Source organism: Bombina bombina, chromosome 5, assembly GCF_027579735.1.
Source record: "Bombina bombina isolate aBomBom1 chromosome 5, aBomBom1.pri, whole genome shotgun sequence".
In the NCBI taxonomy this organism is placed as follows: domain Eukaryota; kingdom Metazoa; phylum Chordata; class Amphibia; order Anura; family Bombinatoridae; genus Bombina; species Bombina bombina.
In genome coordinates this window covers 1,005,610,162-1,005,632,627 of record NC_069503.1, presented here as the reverse complement: position 1 = coordinate 1,005,632,627, position 22,466 = coordinate 1,005,610,162, and the positions used below count along the sequence as shown (strand labels likewise).

The following is a 22,466-nucleotide window of genomic DNA, read 5'->3' as shown; positions in this document are numbered from 1 at the left end:
GGGGGATGGGTAATAAAGGGATTATCTATCTTTTTAAACAATACAAATTCTGGAATAGACTGTCCCTTTAAATAATATTTTAATAATTATTTTGAAGCATTGCACTTAACTTATTTTTATTTTGATAAACCAGCAGTTCATTGACTGTCAAATAAATTGATATAATCTTATTTACATGGTTGTAAGCTGGATGTAGTGCTGAGTGACTATTAGGATGTACTATGTAAACCTGTTTCATTCTTCTGCATTTATGTCCAAACATCAAGAACTCCAATTTAGGTGTTTAGAGATACCCAATTGCTTCATTATTAAGATGTTTACCTTATTTTAGAACATTACAGATTTAATATAGCTGGTTTCTTCATCAAACAAGAGTTCAAGTTATTGTAAATGATATTTCAGATACAATTTTACACATTTTAGGTTAAAGGAACAGGAAACTCCAAAATTTGATTTCATGATTTGGATAGAACGTTCCATTTTAAACAACTTTCCAGTTTACTTCTATTACCAAATTTGCTTCATTATCTTGTTATCCTTTGCTGAAGGAACGGCATTGCACTACTGGCAGCTATCTGAACACATCTAGTCAGCCAATCACAAGAGACAAATGTGTGCAGGCACCAATCAGCAGCTAGCTCCCACTAGTCTAGGATGTGTGCGTATTCTTTTTCACAAAGGATACCAGGTGAACAAAGCACATTTGAAAACAGAAGGGAATTGTTTAACATTTCAAGCTCCATCTGAATCATATAAGTTTCATTTTGGCAATACAGTATTGTATATTTCTAACATGTCAATACAGTCCATATGGATCCTAAATATTAGGATACAAAATGAAATAAAGTGATTATTAACCCTTTGGATCCAATAGATCACTTGGCTTGAAATTAGCTGTGGCCATGTCAGACATTTAAAAAAAAAAAAAAAAAAGCAAAAACTGTTTTAATTAACCAGTTAAAGAAATATATTCACTACGGTTTCTTTGCAATATGGCACACTGACACCTGGAAAAGGATTGCGGAAGATTTCTTTCTTAAAACATAGCAAAGCTTTAAAGGGACAGCCTACACTAAAATTGTTATTGTTTTAAAAGATCGATAAAGCCTTTACTACCCATTTCCCAGCTTTGTACAATCAACATTAAAGGGACACTGAACCCAATTTTTTTCTTTCATGATTCAGATAGAGCATGCAATTTTAAGCATTTTTCTAATTTACTCCTATTATCAAATTTTCTTCATTCTCTTGGTATCTTTATTTGAAATGTAAGAATGTAAGTTTAGATGCCGGCCCATTTTTGGTGAACAACCTGGGTTGTCCTTGCTGATTGGTGGATAAAATAATTCACCAATAAAAAAGTGCTATCCAGAGTACTGAACTAAAAAAAAAGCTTTGATGCCTTCTTTTTTAAATAAAGATAGCAAGAGAACGAAGAAAAATTGATAATAGGAGTAAATTAGAAAACACAATTTATGCTTACCTGATAAATTTATTTCTCTTGTGGTGTATCCAGTCCACGGATCATCCATTACTTGTGGGATATTCTCATTCCCAACAGGAAGTTGCAAGAGGACACCCACAGCAGAGCTATAATATAGCTCCTCCCCTAACTGTCATAGCCAGTCATTCGACCGAAAACAAGCCGAGAAAAGAGGAACCATAGGGTGCAGTGGTTACTGTAGTTTAAATTTAAAAATTACCTGCCTTAAAATGACAGGGCGGGCCGTGGACTGGATACACCACAAGAGAAATAAATTTATCAGGTAAGCATAAATTGTGTTTTCTCTTGTAAGGTGTATCCAGTCCACGGATCATCCAATACTTGTGGGATACCAATACCAAAGCTAAAGTACACGGATGAAGGGAGGGACAAGGCAGGAACTTAAATGGAAGGAACCACTGCCCGTAAAACCTGTCTCCCAAATATAGCCTCCGAAGAAGCAAAAGTATCAAATTTGTAAAAGTTTGAAAAAATATGAAGCGAAGACCAAGTTGTCGCCTTGCAAATCTGATCAAAAGAAGCCTCATTTTTAAAGGCCCAAGTGGAAGCCACAGCTCTAGTGGAATGAACTGTAATCCTTTTAGGAGGCTGCTGTCCAGCAGTCTCATAGGCTAAGCGGATTAAGCTTCTTAGTCAAAAAGAAAAAGAGGTTGCCGAAGCCTTTTGACCTCTCCTCTGTCCAGAGTAGACAACAAACAAAGCAGATGTTTGACAAAAATCTTTAGTAGCTTGTAAGTAAAACTTTAAAGCACGGACCACGTCCAGATTGTGTAACACAAGCATGGAACAACAATCTCTTGATTGATATTCTTGTTAGATACTACCTTAGGTAAGAACCCAGGTTTGGTACGCAGGACTACCTTATCCGTATGAAAAATCAGATAAGGAGAATAACATTTTAAGGCAGATAGCTCAGAGACTCTATGAGCCGAGGAAATAGCTACCAAAAAAAGAACTTTCCAAGATAAAAGCTTGATATCTATGGAATGAAGAGGTTCAAACGGAACTCCTTGAAGAACCTTAAGAACCAAGTTTAAGCTCCATGGTGGAGCAACAGGTTTAAACACAGGCTTGATTCTAACTAAAGCCTGACAAAATGCCTGAACGTCTGGAACATCTGCCAGACGCTCAACTAGCTGACAATCCTTTTTCCAAACCTTCTTGGAGAAAAGATAATATCCTAGCAATCCTGACCTTACTCCATGAGTAACCCTTGGATTCACACCAATAAAGATATCTATGCCATACCTTATGGTAAATTTTCCTGGTGACAGGCTTTCGTGCCTGTCTTAAGGTATCAATAACTGACTCGGAGAAGCCACGCTTTGATAAAATCAAGCGTTCAATCTCCAGGCAGTCAGCCTCAGAGAAATTAGATTTGGATGGTTGAAAGGACCCTGAAGTAGAAGGTCCTGTTTCAGAGGCAGAGACCATGGTGGAAAGGATGACATGTCCACTAGATCTGCATACCAGGTCCTGCGTGGCCACGCAGGTGCTATCAGGATCACAGATGCTCTCTCCTGCTTGATCTTGGCAATCAGTCGAGGGAGCAGAGAAAACGGTGGAAACACATAAGCCAGGTTGAAAGACCAGGGCGCTGCTAGAGCATCTATCAGTGTCGCCTTGGGATCCCTGGACCTGGATCCGTAACACGGAAGCTTGGCGTTCTGGCGAGACGCCATGAGATCCAGTTCTGGTTTGCCCCAACGATGAATCAGTTGTGCAAATACCTCCGGATGGAGTTCCCACTCTCCCGGATGAAAAGTCTGACGACTTAGAAAATCCGCCTCCCAGTGCTCTACACCTGGGATATGGATAGCTGATAGGTGGCAAGAGTGAATCTCTGCCCAGCGAATTATTTTTTAAACTTCTAACATCTCTAGGGAACTTCTCTTTCCCCCTTGATGGTTGATGTAAGCTACAGTCGTGATGTTGTCCGACTGAAATCTGATGTACCTCAGAGTTGCTAACTGAGGCCAAGCCTGAAGAGCCTTGAATATCGCTCTTAGTTCCAGAATATTTAATGGAAGGAGAGACTCCTCCTGAGTCCACGATCCCTGAGCCTTCAGGGAGTTCCAGACTGCACCCCAACCTAGAAGGCTGGCATCTGTCGTAACAATTGTCCAATCTGGCCTGCGAAAGGTCATACCTTTGGACAGATGAACCCGAGAAAGCCACCAGAGAAGAGAATCCCTGGTCTCTTGGTCCAGATTCAGTTGAGGGGACTAATCTGTGTAATCCCCGTTCCACTGACTGAGCATGCATAGTTGCAGCGGTCTGAGATGTAAGCGTGCAAACGACACTATGTCCATTGCCGCTACCATTAAGCCGATTACTTCCATACACTGAACCACCGAAGGGCGCGGAATGGAATGAAGAACCCGGCAGGAATTTAGAAGCTTTGATAACCTGGACTCCGTCAGGTGAATTTTCATTTCTACAGAATCTATAAGAGTCCCTAGAAAGGAAACTCTTGTGAGTGGGGATAGAGAACTCTTTTCCATGTTCACTTTCCACCCATGCGACCACAGAAATGCCAGTACTACGTCCGAATGAGACTTGGCAATTTGGAAGTTTGACGCCTGTATCAGGATGTCGTCTAAATAAGGGGCTACTGCTATGCCCCGCGGCCTTAGGACCGCCATAAGCGACCCTAGAACTTTTGTAAAGATTCTTGGGGCTGTAGCTAATCCCAAGGGAAGAGCTACAACTGGTAATGCCTGTCTTGAAAGGCAAACCTGAGAAACCGATGATGATCTTTGTGTATCGGAATGTGGAGATAAGCATCCTTTAGATCCACTGTAGTCATATATTGACCCTCCTGGATCAGTGGTAGGATGGTACGAATAGTTTCCATCTTGAACGACGTAACTTTGAGGAATTTGTTTAAATTGGTCTGAAGGTTCCCTCTTTTTTGGGAACCACAAACAGATTTGAGTAAAAACCCTGTCCCTGTTCCTCCTTTGGAACTGGATGGATCACTCCCATAACTAGGAGGTCTCGTACACAGTGTAAGAATGCCTCTCTCTTTATCTGGTGTGCAGATAATTGTGAAAGGTGAAAACTCCCTTTTGGGGGGGAAGCTTTGAAGTCCAGAAGATATCCCTGGGATTTAATTTCCAACGCCCAGGGATCCTGAACATCTCTTGCCCACGCCTGGGAAAAGAGTGAAAGTCTGCCACCTACTAGATCCGTTCCCGGATAGGGGGCCGTTCCTTCATGCTGTCTTAGAGGCAGCAGCAGGCTTTTTTACCTGCTTACCTTTTTTCCAGGTCAGGTTTGGTCTCCAGACCGTCTTGGATTGAGCAAAAGTTCCCTCTTGTTTATTATTAGAGGAAGTTGATGCCGCACCTGCCTTGAAGTTTTGAAAGGCACGAAAATTAGACTGTTTGGCCCTAGATTTGGACCTGTCCTGAGGAAGGGCATGACCTTTTCCTCCAGTGATATCAGCAATAATCTCCTTCAACCAGGCCTGAATAGGGTCTGCCCCTTGAAGGGAATGTTAAGTAGCTTAGATTTTGAAGTCACGTCAGCTGACCATAATCTAAGCCATAGCGCTCTGCGCGCCTGTATAGCAAAAACAGAATTCTTAGCCGTTAGTTTAGTCAAATGAACAATAGCATCAGAATAAAAGAATTGGCTAGCTTAAGTGCTCTAAGTTTGCCAAGTATGTCATCCATTGGAGTCGCTACCTATAAAGCCTCTTCCAGAGACTCAAACCAGTACGCCGCAGCAGCAGTGACAGGGGCAATGCATGCAAGGGGCTGTAGGATAAAACCTTGTTGAATAAATATTTTCTTAAGGTAACCTAATTTTTTATCCATTGGATCTAAAAAAAGCACAACTGTCCTCGACAGGGATAGTAGTACGCTTTACTAGAGTAGAAACTGCTCCCTCCACCTTAGGGACTGTCTGCCATAAGTCCCGTGTGGTGGCGTCTATTGGAATATTGGAAACATTTTTCTAAAAATAGGAGGGGAAGAGAATGGCACACCTGGTCTATCCCATTCCTTATTAATAATTTCTGTAAACCTTTTAGGTATTTGGAAAAACATCAGTACACACCGGCACTGCAAAGTATTTATCCAGTCTACACAATTTCTCTGGCACTGCAATGATATCACAGTCATTCAGAGCAGATAAAACCTCCCTAAGCAACACGCGGAGGTGTTCAAGCTTAAATTTAAATGTAGAAATATTAGAATCAGGTATCTTTCCTGAGTCATTAACATCACCCACTGACTGAAGCTCTCTTTCCTCAGCTTCTGCATATTGTGAGGCAGTATCAGACATGGTTCTTAAAGTATCAGTATGCTCTGCATTTTGTCTCACCCCAGAGCTATCTCGCTTACCTCTAAGTTCAGGTAGTCTGGCTAATACCGCTGACAGTGTATTATCCATGACTGCCGCCATGTCTTGTAAAGTAAACGCTATGGGCGCCCTAGATGTACTTGGCGCCATTTGAGCGTGAGTCCCTTAAGCGGAAGTCAAAGGGTCTGACACGTGGGGAAAGTTAGTCGGCATAACTTCCCCCTCGTCAGATTCCTCTGGTGATAATTTTTTTAAAGACAGAAAATGATCTTTATTGCATAAAATGAAATCAGTAGATTTGGTACACATTCTAAGGGGGGTTCCACCATGGCTTTTAAACATAATAAACAAGGAGTTTCTTCTATGTCAGACATGTTTATACAGAATAGCAATGAGACTAGCAAGCTTGGAAAACACTTTAAATCAAGTTAACAAGCAAATATAAAAAACAGTACTGTGCCTTTAAGAGAAACAAATTTTGTCAGAATTTGAAAAACAGTGAAAAAAATGCAGTAAATCAAACAAAATTTTTACAGTGTGTAAAATAGGCTAACAGAGCATTGCACCCACTTGCAAATGGATGATTAACCCCTTAGTTCAAAAAACGGATCAAAAAAACGAAATAGACGTTTTTTAACAGTCACAACCAACTGCCACAGCAAGCTGTGGCCCTACCTTCCCCAATAAACGACTTTGGAAAGCCTTTGGGCCCTTTAGAGATGTCCTATAGCATTCAGAGGGCCTTTGAGAGAAGCTGGATGTCACAGTTTGTAATTTTAACTGCACCAACTGTAACGTTTATACTACAACAGTGGAAATTGTCTCTAGTCAAAATTTAAGCCAGCCATGTGGAAAAAACTAGGCCCCAATAAAGTTTTATCACCAAAGCATATATAAAAACGATTAAACATGCCAGCAAACGTTTTATATTGCAATATCATAAGGGTATTACCCCTGGGAGTAAGCATGATACCAGTCGTTATTAAATCACTGTATTCAGGCTTAACTTACATTAATCCGGTATCAGCAGCATTTTCTAGTGTTTTCCATCTCTAGAAAAAATTATAACTGCACATACCTGATAGCAGAATAAACTGCACGCCATTCTCTCGCTGAAGTTACCTCATCTGTGTAATCCCCTCAGACATATGTGAGAACAGCAATGGATCTTAGTTACAACCTGCTAAGATCATATAAACCTCAGGCAGATTCTTCTTCTATTTACTGCCTGTGATAAAATAGCACAACTCCGGTACTATTTAAAAATAACAAACTTTTGAATGAAGAAAATAAACTAGCTATATTTAACCACTCTCTCCTACAACGTCCTAGCTTGTTGAGAGTTGCAAGAGAATGACTGGGTATGACAGTTAGGGGAGGAGCTATATTACAGCTCTGCTGTGGGTGTCCTCTTGCAACTTCCTGTTGGGAATGAGAATATCCCACAAGTAATGGATGATCCGTGGACTGGATACACCTTACAAGAGAAAGTTGCTTAAAACTGCATGCTCTATCTGAATCACGAAATATTTTTTTTTTTTGTTCAGTGCCCCTTTAATATATTAATATACTTTATAACATTTAAACCTCTATATTTCTGCCTGTTCCTAAGCCACTATAGACAGCCTCTTAATCACATGCTTTTTTATTTGCTTTTCACAACAGGAGACTACTAGTTCATGTGGGCTATATAGATAACAATGTGTTCACGCTCAAGGAGTTATTTAAGAGTTTGCACAGCACAGTACTAAATGCAAGTCAATAGATAATAAAAAGTCATGTGATCAGGAGACTGACAGAAGATGCTTAGATACAAGGTAAGCACAGAGGTAAAAAGTATATTAATATAACTGTGTTGGTTATGCAACACTGGGGAATGGGTAATAAAGGGATTATCTATCTTTTAAAACAATAACAATTCTATTTTAGACTGTCCCTTTAACATCCACAAATCACTGGTAATTAAATCAAGGCTGCACATAATGGCTTTGATTGAGTTTTAATTTAAATACAATGCTCTACTGGTTACCTATGTGTGCCAAGGGGAAACAGCCTAAAATGGAAGTGCTGAGACAGCAATAAGAACAGACATTTTATGGTACCAACTAATTGCGACCCAAAAGAATATCCCTTTTTAAATATTCTTCGTACAATGCCATAAATGGTAATGCTTTTTCTGATCAACATGCCGATGTGTTGTTTTTGCCATTAGCTTACTTACTATGGTTTTTGTTGAATATTTTACTATGTTTATGCACTGTTTGACATGCATTTTCAGTTTACAGTCTCTATAAAATGAACACATTTGGCTTGTGGTTTCTGAAATTAGAAGTGGATGAGTGGTGCAGAGAATTTACTGAAGCATCATTGTTACGTTATGCACCGCTGTGTGAGACTTGTATTTACAAGTTAGAGAAACAGATCATATCTGTCCATCTCTTATTTATAACAAACAGATCCTATCTTCAGCAAATTGCAAGAGAGCAGCCAGTTAATGTTAACCCCCAAAGCAACCACATTTATTTAGAAATACTTTTTTTAGTGCTTTAACAAATAGAAAGAAGACGCACATAATGCTAAGATTCTAAGTAACTAGGTGCAGCAGCGAGAGAAAATCAAATGGGAAAGGGAAAAACTGCAATAGGAAAGATATGAAAACGGTGGGTGAGGAGGCTGGCCAATGGAAGAATTAGAATGAATTGTAACAGGCAAATATCTATAAAATCACCTATAAAAAGCTGAACCATAATATTCTGAAATATTTTTAAATTATGATCTTAATGAAATAATATAACAGTGTCTGGTTTATCAATATGACCAAAAATATCCTAAAATAAAGTCTTCTATTGAATACATGCAGTGTGTGTGTGTATACTGTACATGACACATGTATGAGTGTATATATATGACGTGTGTGTATATATGATGTATGTATCTATGACTTATGTGTATGTATACATGATGTGTGTCTATATATGACGTGTGTGTGTGTGTGTGTGTATAAATGACCTTTGTGTATACATGATGTGTGTGTGTGTATATATATATATATATATATATATATGTGACGTGTGTGTATATATGACGTATGTGTGTATACATGACGTGTGTGTATATATGACATATGCATGCGTGTGTATATATATATATATATATATATATATATATATAGATATATAGATATATATATATATATTATACAGTGGCTTGCACTAGCTGGTCTTTTCAAAAACGTGCCTTTATTGTAACGTTTCAGGGACTGTATCCCCTTCCTCAGAGGTCTGAGGAAAGAGATACGGTCCCCCGAAATGTTACAATAAAGGCACGTTTTTTAAAAGACCAGCGAGTGCAAGTCACTGTTTATTGATGTTTTTCTCTGCATGCACCCTGGCAAGTTGTTCTATGAAGTGAGAGTGCTCTCCACCTGCTAAACTATATATATATATATATATATATATATATAAATACATATGAAAACAAAACAGAACTTATCTTCCCCTGTCTATAAACACCTGTTTACTGACTGTGCTTTCCCACGACGTAACTTACATAAAGAATGACAAGCTTGTAGTTACTTTCGTAGCAACTAATACAAATTATATATCTCAAATGCTACTCACAGACAGATATAAATGACCTTCTGCAGTGATCACGATGCAGAATGTAGCAGGGTTAGGCTTTTGTTTACAGACATATATTTCTCAAAGAAAATAAGGGTCATCTAAACAATTAAAATGACTGCAGAAGTTTATAGAATCCCTTTAAATAGTATATGAAAATGGCAATGGTTGTATGAAAATAAACTTCTAAAGTTTTTATTTTCTTCAGTTTCTTCATCAGATAAAACAGAGTTGCCACTGGAATAAGTGCTAAGAGACCTTTGACCCATTAATTTCAGGAAGTCCCCTGCAGAAGCCATGGGTTAAGGAGCAAGCAAAGATATGTGACCTAAAGCCCAACAATCAAGTCATTCAGTAGCCGGTGAAGGACATTTGTAAGAAGGGATTTTCCAACACTGGCATTTAACCTCTTGCCTGGCAAGAAAGGCTGCAATACATTATTTTGCAATACTCTGCAGTCCTCTTTGGTAGTCAACATACTAAAGTTTGTATTTGTATAAATGTTTGGTAGAATGAAATTCACAACAAGTATGCAGAGATTGTTAATTATTTGTTTTTAAATGTGTGTAAGCAACAAATAGCTTCAGTCAGTAAGTGTTTAGCATTTAGACATTAATATACATTTTTGTTTAAAGGGACATTCAACACCCGCTATAACATAATTTCATGTTGTGTAAACAGAATCCAAAATCCGCCTGCACCACATCCCTGCCTTGTTTCTATATATAACGTCCAAGTAATCCTCATCGTTATAGCTTACCGTACTAACAAAATATGGCCGCCTAACTCCTCCCATTGATGCTTCTTCCCCATCACACATCCCCTTCAGGCACGTTCATGTTATTTTCAGATGACGCTCTTCCTACGTCATCGCGCATGCGCATTTATTACAAACCGAGCGCGATCGCAATTACAAGAGCTGTAGGAGTCTTCTATTGCACACTCCTAGATATCAGTGCTAATACGCATGCGCTAAGGTCCGTGAACACGCTTTAATTTTCAGTCCGAGGAATGGATCATGATTGGCTGATCCTTTCAAAAAGAAGGTCCCTACGTAACGGTGGGGGGAGTTAGGCAGCCATATTTTGCTGGTACGGTAAGCTATAACAATGAGGATTACTTGGACGTTATATATAGAAACAAAACAGGGATGTGGTGCAGGCGAATTTTGGATTCAGTTTACACAACATGAAATTATTTTCTAGCGGGTGTTGAATGTCCCTACGTGTATTATTATATGCTAAATCATATTTTTGCAATCCTTGCTTTATCTTTCTCTGTCTCACATTGACTTTCGCCAAAGTGGATACAATACAGAGATACTCTTACTCATTGGCTGGAACAAATGGTTTAATGGAAATGATGGACAGTGAAGGTGTAGTCTGTATATGCTGCAAAATAAATCAACTTTATAAAACATTAGAAAAATTACAACAAAATAAATGTATTATATTAATTAATATGGATTTAGAATGGCATGGATGAGGGATAACAACATAATAAAAAATATAAAAAATAAGGTCAAATGATTTTTTTTAAGAGATAGTTGGTGGTTTCAGAGAAAATAATGAGCTCTTAATACATAATAAATGATATGTTCTTGCCTCTGTGCATTTTGTACTGTTACAGAGAGAACTGGCAGAATACAGTTTAAACGACTTTCATTTGTTTGTGAAGAAAATAACTTTCCATTAATAATGGACCACCCATAAGTAGCTGCAGCCTGTAAAATGCTAAAGTCTCAATGGCAGTAAGTGTGTTATTCATCTGGGGGGGACCTTTACCTGAAAGTTGGGAGGTATGATGGTTTTCCCAGCAGGAATCTGAAGGACAATGTTCTCTCCTTCAAAAAGCCAAAGGTCCCACCTTGATTTATTGATAAGCAAAGCCCAAGGGAGAAGCTCAATCAGCAATGTCTTCAAATGGGATTTCCACAAGGAAAGCTTCACCCGCATAGGGCTGTCCCATTGCGCCAAGTGCTCACCACTATGAGAAAAACATCATGTACAGTTAGACCATACATACACTCACTTATCAGCTACTTTGTCCTGAAATATGTAACTGCTACCTGAAATGTGCTTTATTCCTCCAGTTATAAAACAGCGTAATATTCATTGAGTAAACAAGAAGTACAAACCCACATTCATGAACAACCAATGCCAAAAGAAAATATTTACATAATTAATCTACCTGCTCCACACAAAATCAATAAATCAACGAGTATGCAAAGTTATGTATCATTTCTATTTACCCTACCTCTAATTTTAATTAATTACTTGTCCTTCCCAAATCCATTTGCCTCTGTTCTCTGTATATCAGGAACTCACAGGCATTATTTGGGCCAGGAACCATCTCGATACCCCCAAAGAGACATCCTTGGTTGCCTGCAGGAGGGATTGGCCTAACTTGTTATGTTAATATACATATACAATTGGAAATAGGTGTGAATAGATCATTGCTGAGAGTGAAAGCAGCAGTTCTGGGGCCTGCTGAGACTGGAACTTTGGAGAGGGGTAGCAGTTCTAGACAGTGCAGAGTGGAACTTTGGAAGCACCGCAGTCTGAAGATCTAGAGAGAACCTTGGACCAGAGACAAGTCCTGGAGCATTCCCTAAAGATAGGAGACCCAGGAAGTCTAGGAATACTGGCCAACCAGAGAGTGAGACCCCAAGATATATTGTTTAAAAATAGCAATTATAAAGAATTCTTATAGATGTCATACTAATTGGGATATTTGTGTTGTATAGTTATTTGTATTGTTTTGCACTTTTTGTGTTTTTATATAGTATTTTCTATACAACGCATGTAACAGTGTTTTCATTTCTGTACACAATATAACATATTTTTTAGTTATCACTTTTTTGTATGTCTTGATTTTGTCACCTATTCCCTATTAAACAGTTTCATAAATGGTGACCAAAGTTTTATCTTTTCCTCTTGCTTATAGAAACCTCTGTATTTTCCTCTCTTTCTTCCATTTGCTTTCTCTTAATTTCTTTCTTCTCTTCTGAAGCGGGGTCATTTATTGGCTGAACAGATTTATTGATAAGAAAATAAATATTAAGCCTAATGACATAATTTTTTATATAACAAAATGTACGAAACTAAAAATATTGATCTGATCAATACGGTAATATTATTAGGGAGAAATATCCTCCTAAGTTCATGGAAATCGAGAATGCAAGAAGAAAATCCTTATGCAGATTAATCTAGATCAATTTGAGTTAAATATGCCACAGGAGTTCAATCTTTATTTAGAAAATGGTTAAAAATGATAGTTTAATTTCCAAAGAGAGTGCAGATAGAGCTAACCTCACCCTTCAGGAAGTCAGATTTTGTTTGCATGGCAATTTTGAAAGGTAGATTTCCCGGTTTGTGGATGGGAGGAGAGGGGGACGAGGAGTAGGGGAGAGAGTTTTTTTTTTATTTGTATCCTGTACTATAAATGGATAAGAGATGAATATTGTGCTCATAGGTACCATTAGCATCTGAAAGCTCTTTGCCTTTTGAGATATTAAATCAATATTAAATATAATTATCGTAGGTTTAATGATGTAAGGAACCACTATTCTTCCTAATTTGGTAGGGGAAAAATGGGGACGGATTTATTGCATATTTAATTTTGTACAACAATAATGAAGAAATTGTCCATATTATGTATGTAACTGTGCATTTGTGTTTTTTTTATTTTGTCATCCCAATAAAAAACAACGTCCCTCTTACTTACTCCCCCCATCCACAACCCCTCTAGTTTTACCCAATTTCAAAAAAGAGCACATGCATTTTTTTTTTTGCCAATGCCCACACCATCATAGAGGGGCGGTTTATGGACATTGGGGCAGTGCGGGATCACATCCACATTTGAAACCCAACATTTTCTTTGGGATTCAGACAGAACATACCATTTAAAGGGACAGTCTAGGCCAAAATAAACTTTCATGATTCAGATAGAGCATGTAATTTGAAACAATTTTCCAATTTACTTTAATCACCAATTTTGCTTTGTTCTCTTGGTATTCGTAGTTGAAAGCTTAACCTAGGAGGTTCATATGCTAATTTCTTAGACCTTGAAGGCCACCTCTTTTCAGAATGCATTTTAACAGTTTTTCACCACTAGAGGGTGTCAGTTGACGTATTTCATATACTGTAGATAACACTGTGCTCGTGCACGTGAAGTTATCTGGGAGCAGGCACTGATTGGCTAAACTGCAAGTCTGTCAAAAGAACTTAAATAAAGGGGCAGTTTGCAGAGGCTTAGATACAAGATAATCACAGAGGTTAAAAGTATATTAATATAACTGTGTTGGTTATGCAAAACTGGGGAATGGGTAATAAAGGGATTATCTAGCTTTTAAAACAATAAAAATCCTGGTTTAGAATGTCCCTTTAAAAACAAAAAAAGTTTCCAGTTTACTTTTATTGTTAAAATTTGCATTGTTCCTATGATATTCTGTGTTGAAGAGATAGCTAGGTAGGCCTCTGGAGCACTACATGGCAGGAAATAGTACGGCCATCTTGTGCTCTTACATATGGATAATATTCTTGCAAAACTGCTGCAATATAGTGCTCCAGAAATGGGCTGGCTTCTAAGCATACATCCGTGCTTTTCAACAAAAGATACCAAGAGCAATAAAAAAAATTGACAATAGAAGTAAATTAAAAAGTTGTTTAAAATTGCATGCTCTATTTGAATCATGAAAGAATAATGTTGGGTTTCATATCCCTTTAAAGGTAGTCACACGAGTACTATGTCACAGGTTTTCCACTTCTCTGGCACAACTTAGTGGTGTTGAGTGCTATTTAGGTACACACTCTACCAGTGGTTAATTGGTTCTTGTGTCTCAAATTTCTCTTTTGTGTACAGCACCAGTCCTACATTATACCTTATATAGTGAGATATATGTCATTACCTGACAGGTTATTTTTATACAACACATGTAGTGCCATCGTTTTCCTTTCTCCTTCTCTGGTTTACTGAGCAATGAAAGACACCTCAGGGGCTGATCACCGTCTACTTTTATACAACACTGATTCCCAGAATCATAACAAATTTCCTTTATCAAACAGCTCACTAAAGCTGTACCCAACTTATCATCACTGCCATAAGCTAATTGACCATTTGTTGTCTTTCAGAAACAAAGGATAGAGAGTGTAGACTACTTTTAACTTGTTTATATATCTATATTCTACATCATATGAGGTGTAATCTACTAAGCATTGCCACCAAATATGAAATGTGTAGTTTACGGCTGTCAATTCTTACAATGGTCCCATTCCAGTAGAAAAGAGTTTGCTTTGCATAACACATTGTGTTATTTCTGGACTAATTTTCTAAACTGTATAAATCTGAATAGCCACAGTCTGAATTAGAAAAAATGGTGAGTTAAGGAAAATATATAAATATCAGTCGTTTTATTGTCTTTTTAAGGGGTGTGTTGCAAGGGATTTTACAGGACTTCACTGAAGGAAATGCTATGCAAGCAACAAAAAAAAGAAAAAAATAATGGCTAATTTAGGGTTGCCAAATGTCCCCCAGGACTGTTCTTTTTGCATAGATGGGCCCTGTTGCCCCAGACTATATATTTCCCATTTTTAAAAAAATACTGCTCCACTCGTAATCTAGACCAAAATGTGTAATTATTAGGGATGGGCGATAGTTTTGCAACATTCGAAAAATTAAACAAATTTTAACACATTCGTTTGTTCCAAATTTTAAATGTTTGTACAACATTCTAACATTCATTAAATGTAATAGTATTTTTAATGCTTTCTTTAAATGTAATATTCTATTCTAATTTTTCTAATAATTTGATTCGAATTATGCAATATTCGAATTTGAAAATTTTGAATCTATACAGGGAGTGCAGAATTATTAGGCAAATGAGTATTTTGACCACATCATCCTCTTTATACATGTTGTCTTACTCCAAGCTGTATAGGCTCGAATGCCTACTACCAATTAAGCATATTAGGTGATGTGCATCTCTGTAATGAGAAGGGGTGTGGTCTAATGACATCAACACCCTATATCAGGTGTGCATAATTATTAGGCAACTTCCTTTCCTTTGCAAAATGGGTCAAAAGAAGGACTTGACAGGCTCAGAAAAGTAAAAAATAGTGAGATATCTTGCAGAGGGATGCAGCACTCTTAAAATTGCAAAGCTTCTGAAGCGTGATCATCAAACAATCAAGCGTTTAATTCAAAATAGTCAACAGGGTCGCAAGATGCGTGTGGAAAAACCAAGGCGCAAAATAACTGCCCATGAACTGAGAAAAGTCAAGCGTGCAGCTGCCAAGATGCCACTTGCCACCAGTTTGGCCATATTTCAGAGCTGCAACATCACTGGAGTGCCCAAAAGCACAAGGTGTGCAATACTCAGAGACATGGCCAAGGTAAGAAAGGCTGAAAGACGACCACCACTGAACAAGACACACAAGCTGAAACGTCAAGACTGGGCCAAGAAATATCTCAAGACTGATTTTTCTAAGGTTTTATGGACTGATGAAATGAGAGTGAGTCTTGATGGGCCAGATGGATGGGCCCGTAGCTGGATTGGTAAAGGGCAGAGAGCTCCAGTCCGACTCAGACGCCAGCAAGGTGGAGGTGGAGTACTGGTTTGGGCTGGTATCATCAAAGATGAGCTTGTGGGGCCTTGAGGATGGAGTCAAGCTCAACTCCCAGTCCTACTGCCAGTTTCTGGAAGACACCTTCTTCAAGCAGTGGTACAGGAAGAAGTCTGCATCCTTCAAGAAAAACATGATTTTCATGCAGGACAATGCTCCATCACACGCGTCCAAGTACTCCACAGCGTGGCTGGCAAGAAAGGGTATAAAAGAAGAAAATCTAATGACATGGCCTCCTTGTTCACCTGATCTGAACCCCATTGAGAACCTGTGGTCCATCATCAAATGTGAGATTTACAAGGAGGGAAAACAGTACACCTCTCTGAACAGTGTCTGGGAGGCTGTGGTTGCTGCTGCACGCAATGTTGATGGTGAACAGATCAAAACACTGACAGAATCCATGGATGGCAGGCTTTTGAGTGTCCTTGCAAAGAAAGGTGGCTATATTGGTCACTGATTTGTTTTTGTTTTGTTTTTGAATGTCAGAAATGTATATTTGTGAATGTTGAGATGTTATATTGGTTTCACTGGTAAAAATAAATAATTGAAATGGGTATATATTTGTTTTTTGTTAAGTTGCCTAATAATTATGCACAGTAATAGTCACCTGCACACACAGATATCCCCCTAAAATAGCTATAACTAAAAACAAACTAAAAACTACTTCCAAAACTATTCAGCTTTGATATTAATGAGTTTTTTGGGTTCATTGAGAACAAAATAGAAACATTCTAATTGGTATATTTGTATCTATTATGTAGCAGTTTACTAAATTCCCTACCACATGAACTATTGAACTTCTGAATAGTATTTGTTAAAGGGACACTAAACCCATTTTTTTAATGTTGTGATTCAGATAGAGCATGCAATTTTAAGCAACTTTCTAATTTACTCCTATTATCAATTTTTCTTCGTTCTCTTGCTATCTTTATTTGAAAAAGAAGGCATCTAAGTTTTTTTTGGCTTAGTACTCTGGACAGCACTTTTTTATTGGTGGATGAATTCATCCACCAATCAGCAAGAACAACCCAGGCTGTTCACCAAAATTGGGCCGGCATCTAAACTTACATTTGTGCATTTCAAATAAAGATACCAAGAGAATGAAGAAAAATTGATAATAGGAGTAAATTAGAAAGTTTCTTAAAATGTCATGCTCTATCTGAATAATAAAATAAAAAAATTGGGTTCAGTGTCCCTTTAAATCGAATGTTACATTAGAAATTTTAAATGTGAATAATGAATCTAATTAAGAATATTCAAAAATGAAAGTAACATTAAAAAAACAGAAATAATATTCGATTACCGAATTTTAATGGATTTTCATTCTTATCAACATTCGATTGTCTAAGACGAATGTTAACAGGTCCACTCGTTCTATCAAACAAATTACACTTTCAGCCCATTCTTTGTAGTTATGCATGATAAAAAAAATTGCAACACACTTTTATCATTTATTTAGCCTGGTTTCCCTGTAATTTCATTTTGAAAACTGTAGCATTTCCCCCCCCCCCCCTCCGCTTGGGAGTATAGAACCCTGAGATTCATAAGTGCTTCAAAGTGATTGGCAGCAGAAGCTTGTTTATATAAGTCCCTAATTGGCCACAGGAAAAATAAGTAAAATAAACAACATTCCAAAGGCTTTTCAAAGGGTGTGTCCCAGGCCTGAAAAACAATGCATATTTTATTCACAAAATTATATATATTTTTTTATTTTAAAGCATTTATTTTTGCATGGAAACATTTTGAAATGCTGTGAATCATTTCTAATATATAAATAAAAAGCTCAAAAGTAATAAAGAAAAGCTAACATCATCAAACACCTAAAAGAAAAATGAAAACGACTTATTAAGTACAACACCCCCTGAGTATATCCACAAATAATCCATAAAATGTACCCGTTCCCAGGCGTAGGTTAAAAAAATTGCATGCCAGCGTACTGGTGAAAGGGAATGACAACTGACATATGTTGTGCCGTCGCTTTGACAAGGAAACAAAGATACAGCAAAATGTACGTTGGAGGTCATTATCGTTCTCCAGTAACCTGGCAGGTGGGTGACTGTTGATATGTGCGTAACATTTTGAGGCTTTCACAGCAATACACAATTTATTATAAGTGTGACACGTGAGATAGCTGTAAAGCCCTCCTTTATGTGTTCCCCAGTAGCGGGGAATTAATTGTCACAAAATCATAGATGTTATAGAGAGGTTTTTGCTTATTAAGTGTCTCCTACAATAGTGGGGACAGATGCCTATTTTGAGTGTCTGCCTCTGTAAATATTGTGTTCTTCATATTGTCTATTGTTTGCCGAGGTACTGGGGTATGTTTTCTATTTTTGTCTTTTTAATTGGCATGCTTGGTCTTTTTTATGCCATTCCATTTTAGAATATAGTAATAAAGGTTAATTTGTAACTTACACACTGGGAAGGTGTATATTATATGAATTCTTTGTGAATATACTCAGGTGGTGTTGTACTTAATAGGTAGTTTTCCTTTTACTTTTTAGCGCTGGAGGATGCTAGCTTTTCTTTATAACTTCTGACATTTTTATTTTGGCATCCAACGCCACCCCTTTACCTATCTGTAGAAAGGGGTTTTGTACACTTAAATTTGTGGTTTGCACCCTATTGTATTATTTTTTTTGCTATAAATGCAAAGTGATGCTTTAAGGCAGCTAGAAGCCATTAGAAAAACAAAAAAACAATATATATTTTTAAAGCAGTGTTTCTCCACCTCAAGTACCCCCAACAGGCCAGGTTTTCATCATAGCTAAACTATTTCACAGGTGAAATAATCAGCTGAGCAGTAACCATGGTTACTAACCTGCTCTCACCCATCAGCTAATTATTTTACCTGTGCCCTGGTTCAGCTTTAATGAAAACCTAGCCTTTTGGGGGTACTAACATTTAATTTACATTTAAGATGTAATGTATTTTACACATCCTCACTTCACACTTACCTGTCTGTGTCTTTTTTATCATATGGCCATACAGGATGGGTACAAGTTTTATCCCCATAAAATTCAGAAATAATCTGAGTTGCTGAATATACAGTCCGTGTTTTTATTGCTATTTGTTTTATTAGAGCTGTTGAAATAGGAACAGCACATTCTGATGGGCCATCTTCCTCCCTGTAAAATAGCAGTACATTTAATTGTATATTGTAATATTTGTAGACGATCTGAAAAATAATTTTGAGTGTCATAAGGAAATAACTCTCCATACATAGAAGAACATAATTTATGTAAGAACTTACCTGATAAATTCATTTCTTTCATATTGGCAAGAGTCCCTGAGCTAGTGACGTATGTGATATACAATCCTACCAGGAGGGGCAACGTTTCCCAAACCTCAAAATGCCTATAAATACACCCCTCACCACACCCACAATTCAGTTTAACGAATAGCCAAGTAGTGGGGTTATAGAAAAAAGGAGTAAAAATCATCATAAAAGGAACTGGAAATATAATTGTGCTTTAAACAAAAAAACATAACCACCATAAAAAGGGTGGATCTCATCGACTCTTGCCAATATAAAAGAAATTAATTTATCAGGTAAGTTCTTACATAAATTATGTTTTCTTTCATGTAATTGGCAAGAGTCCATGAACTAGTGACGTATAGTATAGTAATACCCAAAATGTGGAACTACACAGAAGAGTCACTAGAGAGGGAGGGATAAAATAAAAACAGTCACTTTCCGCTGAAAAAATTAAATCCACAACCAAGAAAATAAGTTTTTCTCATAATTGAAAAGAAAAAACTTAAAATATAAGCAGAGGAATCAAACTGAAACCGCTGCCTGAAGAACCAAAAACTGCTTCCAAAGAAGCAAATACATCAAAACGGAAGAATTTAGTAAATGTATGCAAATAAGACCAAGTCACTGCTTTGCAAATCTGATCAACTGAAGCTTCATTCTGAAAAGCCCACAAAGTGGAGACTGATCTAGTAGAATGAGCTGTGATTCTCTGAGGCGGGGCTGACCCGAATCCAAATAAGCCTTATGAATAAAAAGCTTTAACCAAGATGCCAAGGAAATGGCAGAAGCTTTCTGACCTTTCCTAGAACCAGAAAAGACTACAAATAGACTAGAAGTCTTCCTGAAATCTTTAGTAGCTTCAACATAATATTTCAAAGCTCTTACAACATCCAGAGAATGTAAGGATCTCTCCAAAGAATTCTTAGGATTAGGACACAAAGAGGGGACAACGATTTCCCTATTAATGAATTCACAACTTTAGGTAAATATTTAAATGAAGTCCGCAAAACTGCCTTATCCTGATGAAAAATCAGAAAAGGTAACTCACAAGAAAGAGCAGATAATTCAGAAACTCTTCTAGCAGAAGAGATAGCCAAAAGGAACAACACTTTCCAAGAAAGTAGTTTAATATCCAAAGAATGCATAGGCTCAAAAGGAGGAGCCTGTAAAGCTTTCAAAACCAAATTAAGACTCCAAGGAGGAGAGATTGATTTAATGACAGGCTTGATACGGACCAAAGACTGGACAAAACAGTGAATATCAGGAAGCTTAGCAATCTTTCTGTGAAATAAAACAGAAAGTGCAGAAATGTGTCCCTTCAAGGAACTTGCAGACAAACCTTTATCCAAACCATTCTGAAGAAACTAAAATTCTAGGAATTCTAAAAGAATGCCAGGAGAATTTATGAGAAGTACACCATGAAATATAAGTCTTCCAAACTCGATAATAAATCTTCCTAGAAATAGATTTACGAGCCTGTAACATAGTATCAATCACTGAGTCAGAGAAACCTCTATGACTAAGCACTTAGCGTTCAATTTCTATACCTTCAAATTCAATGATTTGAGATCCTGATGGAAAAACGGTCCTTGAGACAGAAGGTCTGGTCTTAGATGAAGTGGCCAAGGTTGACAACTGGACATCCGGATAAGGTCCGCATACCAGAACCTGTGAGGCCATGCTGGTGCTACCAGAAACACAAACAAATGTTCCATGATGATCTTGGGGATCACTCTTGGAAGAAGAACTAGAGGAGGGAAGATATAAGCAAGTTGGTAAAACCAAGGAACTGCTAACGCATCCACAGAATCCGCCTGAGGATCCCTGGACCTGGACAGGTACCTGGGAAGTTTCTTGTTTAGATGGAAAGCAATCAGATCTATTTCTGGAAAAAACCCACATCTGAACAATCTGAAAAAACACATCTGGATAGAGAGACCACTCCCCCGGATGTAAAGTCTGACGGCTGAGATAATCCGCTTCCCAATTGTCTACACCTGGGATATGTACCGCAGAAATTAGACAAGAGCTGGACTCTGACCAAGAAAGTATCCGAGATACTTCTTTCATAGCTAGGGGACTGCGAGTCCCACCCTGATGATTGACATATGCCACAAATGAATGGTTCTCTCTTCAACAGAGGCCAAACCTGAAGACCCCTGAAAATAGCATGGAGTTCGAAAATATTGATTGGTAACCTCGCCTCTTGAGATTTCCAAAAAACAGATAGAGCATGCAATTTTAAGCAACTTTCTAATTTACTCCTATTATCAATTTTCTTCATTCTCTTGCTATCTTTATTTGAAAAAGAAGGCATCTAAGCTTTTTTTATTGATTCAGAACTCTGGACAGCACTTTTTTATTGGTGGATGACTTTATCCACCAATCAACAAGAACAACCCAGGTTGTTCACCAAAAATGGGCCGGCATCTAAACATTTCATATAAAGATACCAAGAGAATGAAGAAAATTTGATAATAGGAGTAAATTAGAAAGTTGCTTAAAATGTCATGCTCTATCTGAATCATAAAAGGAAAAAATTTGGGTTCAGTGTCTCTTTAAGGATATTAATTGTGATACCTTTGAATAATCCCTGCACCATTGATTCAGCATACAAAGCTGGAGAGGTCTCATATGAAAACGAGCAAAGGGGATCACGTCTGATGCTGCAATCATGAGACCTAAAACCTCCATGCACAAAACCACTGAAGGGAATGATTGAGACTGAAGGTTCTGACAGGCTGAAACCAATTTCATTTGTCTCTTTTCTGTTAGAGTCATGGACACTGAATCTATCTGGAAACCTAAAAAGGTGACCCTTGTCTGAGGAAACAAGGAACTTTTTGGTAAATTGATCCTCCAACCATGTCTTTGAAGAAACAACACTAGTTGATTTGTGTGAGATTTGGCAAAATGTAAAGACTGAGCTAGTACCAAGATATCGTCCAAATAAGGAAACACTGCAATACCCTGTTCTTTGATTACAGAGAGTAGAGCACCGAGAACTTTTGAATTTTTTTTTGAAGCTGTCGCTAGGCCAAATGGAAGAGCGACAAATTGGTAATGCTTGTCTAGAAAAGAGAATCTCAGAAACAGATAGTGGTCTGGATTAATCGGAATATGAAGATATGCATCCTGTAAGTCTATCA

At 37.6% G+C, this 22,466-nt stretch overlaps 1 protein-coding gene across 2 annotated transcripts in view; it reads right to left on the bottom strand.

Moving 5' to 3' along the window:
• Positions 1-22,466, bottom strand: part of VPS13B (vacuolar protein sorting 13 homolog B) — a 1,996,594-nt gene that overhangs the window by 96,303 nt on the left and 1,877,825 nt on the right. For both annotated transcript variants that reach the window (XM_053715243.1, XM_053715242.1), the window contains exons 48-49: positions 19,016-19,186; positions 11,220-11,421 (exon numbers count right to left, since the gene is read on the bottom strand). In XM_053715243.1, coding sequence (XP_053571218.1) covers positions 11,220-11,421; positions 19,016-19,186 — 373 coding nt within the window. The remainder of the gene's footprint in view (positions 1-11,219; positions 11,422-19,015; positions 19,187-22,466) is intronic.